At 35.2% G+C, this 13,404-nt stretch overlaps 1 protein-coding gene across 1 annotated transcript in view; it reads right to left on the bottom strand.

The window, feature by feature from the left end:
• LOC134667029 (uncharacterized) overlaps nt 1-6,894 on the bottom strand; it is a 32,627-nt gene extending 25,733 nt beyond the window's left edge. Inside the window, exon 1 of the mRNA XM_063524334.1 lies at nt 6,448-6,894. Coding sequence (XP_063380404.1) covers nt 6,448-6,484 — 37 coding nt within the window. The 5' untranslated portion in view covers nt 6,485-6,894. The remainder of the gene's footprint in view (nt 1-6,447) is intronic.
• Between the last annotated feature and the right edge of the window lie 6,510 nt (nt 6,895-13,404).

Raw genomic sequence — 13,404 nt, 5'->3', positions numbered from 1 at the left:
AAATAATTAACATCAAATTTACTACATACACGTACAATAGGAACGTTATGGTATCTACCCTATTGTTTAAGTCGATGTAACATATACCGTTGTATCGAAATAATGTTGTATGCATTCGGGATATTAAATTTGTTCATGCATAAACAACTCAAGGATCCCGCGTCACGCGACGATATTTCGTTATTTCAGTGTCAGTGTAGATACTGTTCTAAATTAACGGTACATTAATTTATGTTGGTATTTATGTATTTTTATATTTTTACTTATAACTATTATTTTAGGGCTAATGATGTAGACAGCTGAAAATAACGCGACAACATTTATTAATTTTGTAACCATTACAGTTATTTCATGAAACGGTCAAATATTTGTACCTACCTAAACAGTTACTCGGCTGTAGAAGCTGAGCTAAGATGACGGTATCGTCTTGGGTAGTCCCATTCGTTTTTCGTCAAGTTCTTAAATTAGTCCTATTCTGCCTTCGGCTTTCAATGTAGAATGAGTGACGAAAGCAGAATAGGACTAATTTAAGAACTTGACGAAAAACGAATGGGACGACCCAAGATGATACCAAGATGACAATGATATTTCTAGGATTCATTTTTATTGGCATATTTATATTGAGCAGATTTATTTGCGAGACAAAGATCCGTTTACAATAGATCATGCGAGCTCCCCTCCAGCGTCAGCCAGCGAAGCACAAAATGCGTTCGCTGTTCATTCGACTGTGCTAACTGACTCCATATCGCACGAAACAGTGCGTTTTGTGAGTTTTTTTAACGCTAAAGTGTTTCTACACTAAAACAATACTCGTAAGAACGCTTTTATTAAGCAAAAGCAGGCAACAAACGACAGGGAATTGCTCAAATACCAATTAGTAGATTCAGCTCAAATCGTACCTAAATAAGACTTCGGTGTTCTTCGGCGCTATGGTAAACGAACACCTGTGTAATGCTTCAATACAATAGAACTGATCATCTTCAATATATTATTAAAAAAAGAATCGGTTGATATACTTAATCCCAGTCCAATACAGCGGTTGTTACCTGCAAGTAATGATAATAGATATACATATTATATTGGACCTTACGCCGAGTACCACTCGCATGTGGTGTTACTCGTACGTTTTTTGGGAAAAAGTTTTATCATACTCATCGTATCATATTAAGTTTTTGCATATCTCTAAAACTTTTGACACACAGCCTGGCCACGACACTGCGCGACTGGCTTCGGCTAAGGCGACAACCATAGGTTAGAGCGAGACACAGCGATCGTACCTCTTGTTCCCATCCGTAGATGGGTGAAAACCGTAACTTTCATCACCTTAGCCGAAGCTAGTCGCGCAATGTCACGTCAAACCTGCGACTGGCGACGGCGGCGGCGGCAACCATAGGTGAGAACGAAAAGGTCCGATCGCTGTGTCTCGCTCTAACCTATGGTTATCGCTGCCGCCGTCGCAAGTCGCTCATTGCCATGTCCGAGCCAAGGCGTTAAGAAGTTTGAGCGATTATTGTGCTAGTGGATTAACTGTTTTGGCGTGCGACGACAGGTCGAGGCATCTGGCGCGACTTGTGGCGCGTTCTGCGGGAGACATTGATATTAATGTTCAGCTGCATTAATGTTACCTTTATTGATTTATATGCTTAGATGATTTTGTTTTTGTCGTTTGTTTTCTCATTTACTTAGAGTAATGTTTTGTAAAAGATTGGTCGGTGTGAGCAATAGACTCGCTAGCGTGGCTGCTTCTCTCATAAAAAATCTCATAAATAAATTTCTTGATCGTTTAATACGTGCATATAGAAACTTTATCAGTATCTACTACATTTATATTTTATGTTTCCAACTTCAACATTTATTCAGTAAAATTTCGGTGAAGGAACATGGTGACGAAACCTGCGTACATTCGCGAAGAAATTCAAAGGTGTATGTGAAGTCCCCGTATTGGACCTGCATGGGGACTATAGCCCAAACCCCTCATGCTTACAAGTATTAGGCTATTTTTTATTTAATCACAAAAATTTAATTTCCGAAAGGACTTCGCTTCGCTTGGCTTTGCTCACCTACATTTACTAAGCTTGAGCAAAGCCAAGCTGGACATTTTCAGGACACCATGGATTCATGTAAAGGAAAGCCATACAATTATTATAAATAGGTAATGAATTATAAACTGAACAGTGAAGGAGCAAGACAAGCAATTCATATTCTTTAAAACAAAGAAAACCGTAAATACTTGTACCTACAGTCGACGTCAAAGATATGTTTACAATTTTGCACCTTACTCCATTGTAATACAAATGTAAACATATCTTGGACGTCGACTGTACATACTTTGTTATACATTTGTACTAAAATGTAGCTTTGAAGAGTAAAAGCGGGATGTGTGCTTTGAAATATTTCACATTTTTATTCACAGTTGTTGAAACTGTTACAGAATGTGGAAGACAAAGTTCATTTTTATTTCCAGCAACTGTATACGTGTTTTATTTATTCAGTATAGTATTTTTATAGTCCAAGTTTTTACAAGTTATTTAGTTTCGTAACTTCGCGTATACGTCGTTAAATACATACATGTATACCCACCATATTTTTTGAACTCCGATTAATTTCTTTTGCATTTCGTATCTCACAAAAATTGTATTTCTTAAATTGTAATTGACTTTGTTTTCATAAAAAGTCATTAAGAGCCCATTAACGTGCATACTAGCGCCACTGCTAAATACTCGTGATTATTTAAATTTAACGAAAGATATTTAAAAAAGGGGGCCGCTACGTACTTTATTTTAGCAACATAAAAACTAGTTTGAAGTATTCAAAAGGTACATAAATACAAAATGCAGTACGTAGCGGCCTCTTAAAATATATCTTAAATATAAATAATCAAGACTATTTAGCAGTGGCGCTAGTGTGCACGTTGATAGGCTCTTAAATGCTGCATATAGGTAGCGTCTTCGTAACAATGGGAAAACAATTGAAACCTATGACATTTTAATATCATTTTCACCACACCAGCTCGGAAAGGCTTACTTTGCGCTTCAAACACTGATAGCAAAGTTGCATTTTATTCACATGTGAGGCAAAGTAATCAAATGCAAATTTTGAGTTGTTTACTTATCTTTGCTGGTATAATTAACTTTTAAATGATAATTTTGGATGATAAATGTTTAATATCATTCATTTGGATATGATTTTGTTTGATATTTTACATTTAATATTTGCTTCGGGTTGGTGTGGTGAAAAAATTTGTGTTTCACTCAGGGGCAAATTTTGTTTAACCCTCGTGCTTTGAAACCCTCGCAACGCTCAAGATTCCAATTATCGAACCACTCGCTACGCTCGTGGTTCAATTTTGGAATCTTTCGCTTGCTCGGGTATCAATATTAGCACGAGCGGTTAAACAACAACTTTGCCCCCTTGTAAAACAAATAACTATTCGAACACCGATCGGTCGAGATATTAATACATGCGTTTATTATAGAAGTTTTTTTCTATTCTAAAAACTATCAGTTCTTAAAAATGGTTCTTAAAAATATTCCTTTTAGTGAAAAAATATAATTAGATGGTGTAAAGAAAAAAAATGAAAGTATGTATGTAATTAAGTTGGTTAAATTAAAAATTACCTTGAATATACCTGATCACTAGTTTTCAATCTAATGACTAAAGACCTTGTACCTACGCAGAATTAATTACTCTATTTTTCCATTGTTCTAGTCAATATTCTTTTGTAAAGTAGGTACAGATCTGGTACAATGTATAATTACTCTAAAAGGGACAAATTATATGTAACTCAGTGAGAAAATGATTACACAATCGGTTTCAAATTAAACTTTTGTATAGTTTCATGTACCTACCAGCTTACATCTTAGACAGATTTACCTATGGGGTCACAAAGTTGTATCATTGTTGTATGTAGATTGATTTATATTTATAATTTGTGAGATCTTAGTTCCAACATTTAACAGTTGTCCATTGAAGTTTGTAATATGTACTCGCAATGAGATGATGAGATTAAGACGTATCGTTTGTGAATTCTAGCTATTTTAAACGAATTGGTCGAATCGATTTTACAGCCGAGAATAGACTATACAACTTTACGTCAAATAAATATTATAGGTACATTTTACCTACCCAGCTTATTACACGTCATCAAACTGTCGTTATTAGCGACAAGTGTACCTTACTTGTATTGTCAAATGGCAGGACATTGTAATGATAACAAAATTATAGATAATCATAGGGGTTCTGTCTTTGACATATGTATCTTATCATAGTTATCCGTTTGAAGCTAACCTATTACGTAAAGCAATCCGAAGGAGGTTTTTTCAAGTAAACTTAAAACATGGCTCTTTTATTCGCATAATAATTCAAGTTATAGCTCAAGTCCTCACAAACAGACAATACTACAACGAAGTTTTATTAAAACTATTACAACTGGATTCACGAGAACATGTATAAATAAAGTTTATATCAAAGAGCAAGTCCCGCAACTTAGGGGCATAGCACACTGAGTCCGATTCGCGACGATCGTCGTCGATCGGAGCGACATGCGAGCGGGATGTCGCTATAATACGCGCATAGTGTTGTCTCGCCCAAACTTCGGAACGACGTGCAAATCGGACGCAGTGTGCCATGCCCCTTTTAGGAAACCCGATTTAACTTGTAGCCTCTGAGAATTAAAATGAAAAGTTATATCGCTTTGTATGTATGTATATCACAACGTTTTACTTTAGGAACAAAACAACTACCTATCTTTATTGCATGAAATAATGCTAATCAGTTTAAAACTCTTAGAACAGGTATGCCACAATATAGCGTCCTGTTTAAATGCTTTTAACTTCAACATTTACTTAGGCAAAATTATTTAGGCCACTTTTATACTGTACTGTAGGGCACATTATAATTACATAATAATTTCTGAATTCGACATGTTAATGAGGGTTATTTTTAGCTTAACTTTTAATTTGTAAGGTTAATTAGGTTTGACAATTTGCACTTTTACAATTTTTACTTTAGTTTTGTGATTAAGTACAGTCAGCCAAGAAAGTGGTCTAGCACTTTTCGACTCTATCAATCAGATGATAGAGTCGAAAAGTGGTAGACCAATTTCTTGGCTGACCGTACATATTTGGAAATTTGTGGGAGGCTTATTCGCAATTTAGCAACCTCGAGCGTCGTTCACTAATGGACAATCAATGACTTTTACTTACCTAGCCTAGGAACGACACCGCAATTTGCGTTTTTGGATAGCATTACCTACTCGCACAATGTTCTGTAAACTTTTCCATAACCATTTTATATTACCACCCTTGGGATTTATAATATTATTAGCAAGAAACTTTACTTCATTGCGAGCACGTAGGTAATACAAAAGTTTATAGGTATGTACATACCAAACTACAAATTTATATTTTTCTTCTGATAAAACAGTGCGACTATTAGACCAACATACGAGCTTCGAAATATTTTTACCCAGTCATGCCAACCTTAACTGCAAATTTAAGTTGGTAAACGATTCGCTCTATGCTCTATTCTCATAGGAATAGCCGTTGAAATAAAACTATTCCAATAACTTTTCATTTTGTAGCCAACAACTGTAAGTTCACACAAGTTTCATTTAATTATACCTTTTGTCCTTACAAGGTTTATTTAGAATATGCACATTAAAGGGGCGTATTGAAATATTATGATAATGTGATATTTGCAGTTGCGCCTACTTTAAGGTTCCACAGTACTGGCTGTAGGTGAACTCAGTCAAATTTGATTTTGGATAGCAACGGTTCCATGAAATGTTTGTTTACCTTTAGATTTGTCAGTCGATCAATAACAGTACTCATAAAAGGTCTGAATAAATTTATAGTATTGGTTTAACTGCGTTTTAAATCTCTGCAAAGTCTCCCTAGTGGCACACGAAAATACACCCAAGTTTGTTAAGAAATAATTCTTCTCGGAATAAGTATACAAGTATAACGTAAGATTTCTCCAACAAATTATTTGAGTTAGGTACATACTTAGGTAAAAAAAAATTCATTCGACGTTAAACATCGTACGTTAATGCGACCACTCCAAAATCAGGTGATTTTCTATTAGGAAAGCAGTGGAAAATCACCTGATCTTTTTTTATTAAGACCAAACAATAAACGCATGCGCAAATCTAATCTAGTTATATTGTGTTCCGTTCTGGTTAATCTTTTGATCTTGAATGAATTTCCTATACTTATTACAGGTTAAGGACAATTATTGATTCAATGGAGATGTTGATTATTATTGATAGGCATATATTCGTATTATCATTGATAGGTGCGCTCACTCGCGCCAAAACATCAGCGCTGGCGATATACCTACACACTTGCTCAGATATCGCCAATAAGATATTAAGATGAGATTTATGAAGACTGAATCGGCCTTAAAGTTAAATAAACACACCTAAAATAAACACGATTTTTTACTTACATTGCATAACGATTGATAACTTCAGCAACCACCACATCCTTGAAAATCAAGTCCAAACTGCGATCCAATCGTTATTACAGTCCACTATATATGACAGTTACACTTAACACATAAAAAATAAGTTTTATTTTAATTCTTATTATATCGTTAAAACTTAACAATATAACTATTTATTATTAAACTTTGAACGCGACCGTTAAATTCAAATTTCGAAATAACACTGTACTGAAAATGTATTATCAATACCAAAACTGGTTACGCCAACGTTTATAAATTTCCGAACGTTGTTATTTTACGTGCACGTTGAATTAAAGTTTGATGTAAGTTGGACGTGTGTGGGGGTCGAACCGGGGCCAGGGACTAACCGCCGAGCAACTGGCGTCCGGAGTCCGGTAGCTAGCCAACCATATCGGAAGCGACTCGCCGCATAGTGTACTTATTGGTCAATTTATTAATGAAACTTTGAGGGTATTGAAACTACATTAAAAAAAGCTTTTTTGTGAAAAGGTGTTGAGATAAGTATTAATTGCTGAGTATAGTACTTGCTTGTACTGTTTTACTATGTATATTCTTAGAACACAGATTACTTATAGGCACCATCTTCATAACAGTTCTAAAGTTTGCGTTGTTAGATAGTTGATTTTCATTTAATAGGTAGGTAGGGAAATATTACAGACAAGTTTATTAATAAATTGAAAAGAAAGAAACAAATCTTTCCACCATATTTGCTTTGCTGGCTATGGATGAGGTCTTGGTGGTTCAGATGGCAGCGCGCTGGAGTATCGATCCAGAGGCCGTGAGTTCAAGTCTCACCCAAGACAGTATTTTTTACACATTTAATTTTATTCTAAGCTTAAGAGCATCGTTTGCCGACGTTTCTGCTTGTTATAAATTAAAAGTTTATTAATGTCAATTAGTTTTAGCTTTGTGGTAAAATTAACAATATACACTTCATTTAAGTGTTAATATTTTAGATATACATACCTTTTAGGTAGCTAACAATGTTTAATCTCACAAATGCTTTATCAAATCAATTCAAATTCACACCACAATAATCTAAAAGCAAAATTGTGGCGGTATTACAATATCTATTACTCGGTCGATACCGGAATTCGTATCGCCATCCGGTGTTTTGTCAAATTAGCTCATCGCTTTCCTTTCTCGTATCCTTATATTTCGTATTATTTAACTATGATCTTTATTTAAATAACACTAAGGTTTATTTTGAAAATGTATATTTAGTAGTGTACGAGCTTGGCAGAATAAGCAGCGGGAATAGGTATCCGGATAATTCGCGATACCGTATGCGAGCCGCATCGCAAATTTGCATATACTGTGAGTTGTGGGGACGGGGGAAGCCGTATGGATACACAAACAAAGGGATAAAAAGTAATTTATATATGTTGTTTTACTGCTATCTTGAGATTGCAATACATTACGATTTTTTTTCTTGTATGTAACTATGTTGTCACAGCAAAGCTTTAGAAGTATTCATATGCTCCTTTTTAACAGACTTAAAAAAGGAGAAGTTTCTCGATTCGTTCTTTGTGACGTTTAGCGTCGCATGAAGTAGGTAGATTGCAAAATGAGACTAAAGAAAACTAACCAGAGTAAATTTTACGAAATATAATTAAAAAAATAAAAACTAGAGGAAAGACAAGTTCGTGGATCTTTTCTGAGCTGACAATTAACAGTGGTGAAACGAGTCCTTGATAGGGGTCACTTCCCTGCACTACGTCGCAGAACGTCTAACTTGGAGGTGGCCGTCTTCAAAAAAAAGGATTCCGGATCCAGCACGGGAACCTTCCGGAACGAAGCGGAGCATGCGAATTCAGGTTGGTAGGTTCCGACTCCAACCCCAGACTTGGTCCCCTATTTGGGGAAATACTGGAACTTAACACATTTAATATTAGAATTAATTTTACACCATAATAAAAATTTGTCACATCATGACTGTAAAATTGTATTGTATCTTTGAATTTAGTCGATTTGACCTCTCGCTGTCAAAGCCGTGGTAGGAATGTCTCGGACGCGTACCATGTGTCTCATTAGCTGGCCGGTGCGGTGCACATCGCTTATCGCGAGCCGGGTGACGTAGTCCTTTGTATTCGCATCTAGTTTTACCTAATAGCATATGCAGTCGTCAATTCTGTTTGTTCGTAGATTTATTTTATATATATTAGTTTTTAAGGTTTTTGTATATATTTTTTTAGATAATAAGTATGAAATGTGTATTATAGTAGTTTATAGTTATATTTAGGTTTAAGTTTATTTCTTATTTTATAGAATTTTAATTGGAAATAACGGTAAACCGTTACATCTTTACATTTTTTATTCACACGTACGATGCCAAATGTGATAAACTTAAATTATCCGAACGCGCATGTGAAAACCTTTACTTGCGCGCGTTGTTAACTAAGTCAGAGTCCTCAATGGAGCCCCATTTTGTCTATAGAGGCAAATACTAAATACCCTGGGCTTGATTCGGAAAATGAATTAGATTTCTACTAGACTTCAACAAGTTACGATATGGATAATTTAAAGATATTTGTAAGATAGATATGTAGTATTTGACGTGTCCGCGATTCTGGAGGTCCTCTAGAACGATTTCGACAAGTTATGATTTAGATATCCAAGTCACATCTAGTCGATATCTAATGTAGATCTAGTTGATCTCTAAATCGTCTCTAGATCTTGTGATTATCTCGAAATCCGAATAGGCCTGCCTGTCTTATTCCACCGGTGGGGCAAAATGGCGATATAGAGCATTTTGCTTTTTATGCTGTATTATTTATATTTTCAGACTGAGATTAAAAATGTGGTTTAATTTAAAAGACAGACAACAACCAACAATATTAATCAAAATAAAATCGTTTCCGCACACTATAACTATGCATTAAATACAATTATTTTTTATTTTGTTAGCGTTTTATTGATTATTAAAGTAATTTATAAAGCTATAATTTATAGTTTTAGGTATAAATTGACAGATTTCTATATTGATTATAATTGCCATAATTATATTATGCCATAATTGTGTGTTTTTAGTTTGAATAAGATATATTTTATAATAATATGTATGCTAGTTTTATTTATCTATGGGCCAATAGTTGTCTAAAATAAATATTCTCATTCATTCATTGATCGGTGGTCATATATGGTGGTTAAAAATAAAAAGTTGTTTTTGTTAAAGAATGTAAACGCAGAGACACGCGCCTTTCTGTGGAACTCTAAGTGAATAGGCGCGTGCGAGCAAGAATGGCTCTCCATTTAATTAATATTTATGGCCGCGGCGTCCGGCACTGATTCCTTTATTAAATAAACAACATACGGGTAGATAATGTCCACTTTATGCTGCTAAGATTCATAGTAGACAATATTAGTGTCCCTGATAGTTGAACTATTACTCGCTTCTTTTAAAAATGAATAAATAGCAAAGGATAAAATGAATGATGCATATCGCAACTAAAAGTAAAACCTAAAAAGCTGCTTGTTTTAAAGCGGAATCCTTTGATAAGATTTACTTAGGACTAACTATTCCCTTTTCTTCCAGGAACTTGAGGTTATTTTTACAATATACATATAAATATATAAAATACAAAAGGACACATACAGAAACAATCAAAAGTATTTACTTATAAACATAAAACCTAACCTAGGTTGCCGCCAGCAGCGGAGCAAGGTGGTTAGGGCTGCAGAGAAAGGAACCGCGGGCCTATCCGCGCCGTACCAACTGACCCTTGATCCAGCCACCTACTCACTATTCGCCTTTTGTTCGCTGAAAAGAATATAGGGATAAAATCGTGAAATCAACATTACCTACTCCTGGCGCTTATCTTGCGAGTCGAGTCTAGGGATTCTCGGCTTTATCAAATAATAATTTGTACAAAGGCTCTTAGATTTCAGGAACCAGAAACTCATCATTTCAATTCAATTATTTATTTATTTCAAATCCAGAGATCCATAATATTGTTAGTACAAGAAATCTTAAAATTAATTAAGGTTAGTGACATTAAAATTACAAAATAATAATAATAAACCTATCTACAAACTAAAAAATAAATATAACTAGGCAACCTAAATGCACCACCACTTCTCAGCATCTGTGGCTGCCACATGCAGTCCATTCCAGTGCATGAGCAGTGGTACATCCAGTGGCGTAGCTAGGGGGGGGCGGCGGGGGCGGTACGCCCCGGGTGTCACCAATTTAGGGGTGACACCCGACCGTGAACATCAGTAGTGCCACCTGTAAAAATTCGTAAAATCATGTAAAATGAAGGCGATGGAGTAAATCCTGAGCTATTTAACATAAATTACAATTACCCTTTTAAAAAAATGTTTAATTCGGAAAAACTATATTCTATTTTTCAATATGCCGTAATTCGGTTCGGATACATAATCTCAGAATTTCCAATGTCTTTCGTTTGAAATAGGTAAAGTAAACTATTTCCCCGCCGCTTCCGAATTGCTATAAATTTGCTTCATTAAACACTTTTTAAATATATTTTACAATTTTGATTGAATTTTGGGGTGACACCCACAATTTCCGCACCGGGTGCCACCCATGCTAGCTACGCCACTGGGTACATCTATCTTACCTGCCAACGTTTTCAGGATGCCATTGGTACTGCCACACAGTCTCTGCATAAGTGACGCCGATCTGTTGCGTATAATTGCATAAAAGTCATATGTGTGCGCCTCCGCGAACATAAAAGTATAAAAAATAAATATTAAAATGTTATGAAAACTTTTTGTCTTCTTTGTTAACTAAACAAACATTTAATTTATTTTCTACCACTAACTTCGACAGTAACTAATTTAATGCGGTTTTATCATCAACATACTGTAATGTAATGATACCTTAGCACAGAATAAATAATTGTACTAGTACACTTGCATCATTCCACTAACCCGGGTTAACCGATTAAACCTGGATGTACCATGGCTACCAGTACAATTTGACACCGGGTTAACGGTTTAACAGCTTAACACCGGGTTAGACAAACAAACAAATAGGCCCTAGTAAATAGTGGTAGTGTAACAGAAAAAACATTTTGTTACTTATTGTGTTGGATATTTGTTTGCCTAGAGTAAATCCTCGTGAACACTGGCCATTCAAAAACTCTAAACCAGCAGGTCACGTTCCAGACCGGTGCGTAGGGGTGTCCCGCGATACCCGGAAACCGGACGTCCGCCGCCGGAACACCGCGTATTAAACGCATTCCAATAGTGTACACGGCGCTTTAGCTTTTGTGCTTTTTAGGGGCAGAATCGACTGATAAACTTATAACGATATGTGAGAAAAATTTATAGGTGCCCTTTAATTGCAATTAACCATAACTTTAAATAATGGAACGCATGACAGACTTGGCATGACATTATTAAAAAATAAAACCCACATAGGTATATACTTACATATATTTATATATGTAAATATAATAAGTTTATTTTAAGTTTTATATTGCATGTAGTTTAGTTTTAGTATTGTTAAGTTTGTATTTTTATGTCCCGATAAAGTCTCATATTGATATATAATGTTTATAAGAAGTTAAGAATACATATAATGTTCATACCTATAGAAAGGGCTTTTGTTAAAACGCAAGACACGATATATTCGGCAAGAGGTTATATATTCGGATGGCAACCTGCAGCAGCATCGCTGTTGTAGCAGGGGGAGGAAACTAGAGCGTTCGGGCATTCTCGGCTCCGTTCGGCTCAGCATTGCTCCGAGCAATTATTAGGGTTGGCACAACTTGACGTCACTTTGCGTGCACAACCACACATAAGATAATTACTTGAATTTTGACAACCCTAATTAGCCGAAAGGGATAGTGTCATACATTAGAAAGGGAGTATATTTATGGCGTTCTCGAGAACATTCTCCGTTTTGTAACAAAGAACGTTCTCGAGAACATTCTCGGTTTTGTAACGAAGAACATTCTCGAACACGGCACAACTATAGGCGGAGCCGGGGATAACCAGGGATTAAGCAGGTAAATGGACAATAGTGCAGAGAGGTCAAGACATGAAAAGAGAACATAAAATTACTAATTATAGATTGTATAACATTTAAAAGGTATTTATATCTTCTATATCTATGAGTAACATTTATATTTAGATAGATAATTTAAATATTTTCGTTACTTAGATATTGATAGATTACTCAGAGTTTAAACCGTTGTAGGTCTCGCAATTTTAAACATAATTATAATTATTCCTCAAAGTACTATATAAGTAGAGCCGGAGGCCTATTCAGATTGTATGATCTCACAGGTGTCACATATCCGTAACAAATTAAGCAAAAAAAACTCCTGAGTTATGTTGTTAGTTGAGCTACATTATAAAAAAACCGGGCAAGTGCGAGTCTGACTCGCGCACGAAGGGTTCCGTACCATAAAGCAAAAAAAAAAAAAAAGCAAAAAAAAAACGGTCACCCATCCAAGTACTGACCCCTCCCGAAGTTAAGCAACTTTGGTTCAAAATCACGTTTGTTGTATGGGAGCCCCATTTAAATCTTTATTTTATTCTGTTTTTAGTATTTGTTGTTATAGCGGCAACAGAAATACATCATCTGTGAAAATTTCAACTGTCTAGCTATCACGGTTCGTGAGATACAGCCTGGTGACAGACGGACGGACCTACTTAACCTGACTAATTAGTCTCAAATATCCTTGATATTCCAGTACAAATGCGATTTGTTTCAGAAAAAAATTAAGCATATCTCTCTGACAAATTCAAATTTCTAGCTTTTGAAATATACACACATACATATTTTTAAGATACTTATTATGTAGCAATATATTATTAGTTACCTATATCTTAACTTAATGTTTGAGCATGAGCCATGTATATGTAAGACTATTTACTTCACAAAATTTGGTAAGATACAAAGTAATTTTAAAGCACTTCTCATAAACTTTAAACTCACTACGACCAAAAACAAAAACGACTAAACAC

Source organism: Cydia fagiglandana, chromosome 8 (genome assembly GCF_963556715.1).
Source record: "Cydia fagiglandana chromosome 8, ilCydFagi1.1, whole genome shotgun sequence".
NCBI lineage: Eukaryota > Metazoa > Arthropoda > Insecta > Lepidoptera > Tortricidae > Cydia > Cydia fagiglandana.
The sequence above is the reverse complement of the archived record's forward strand: the minus strand, read 5'-3'. Positions and strand labels throughout refer to the sequence as shown.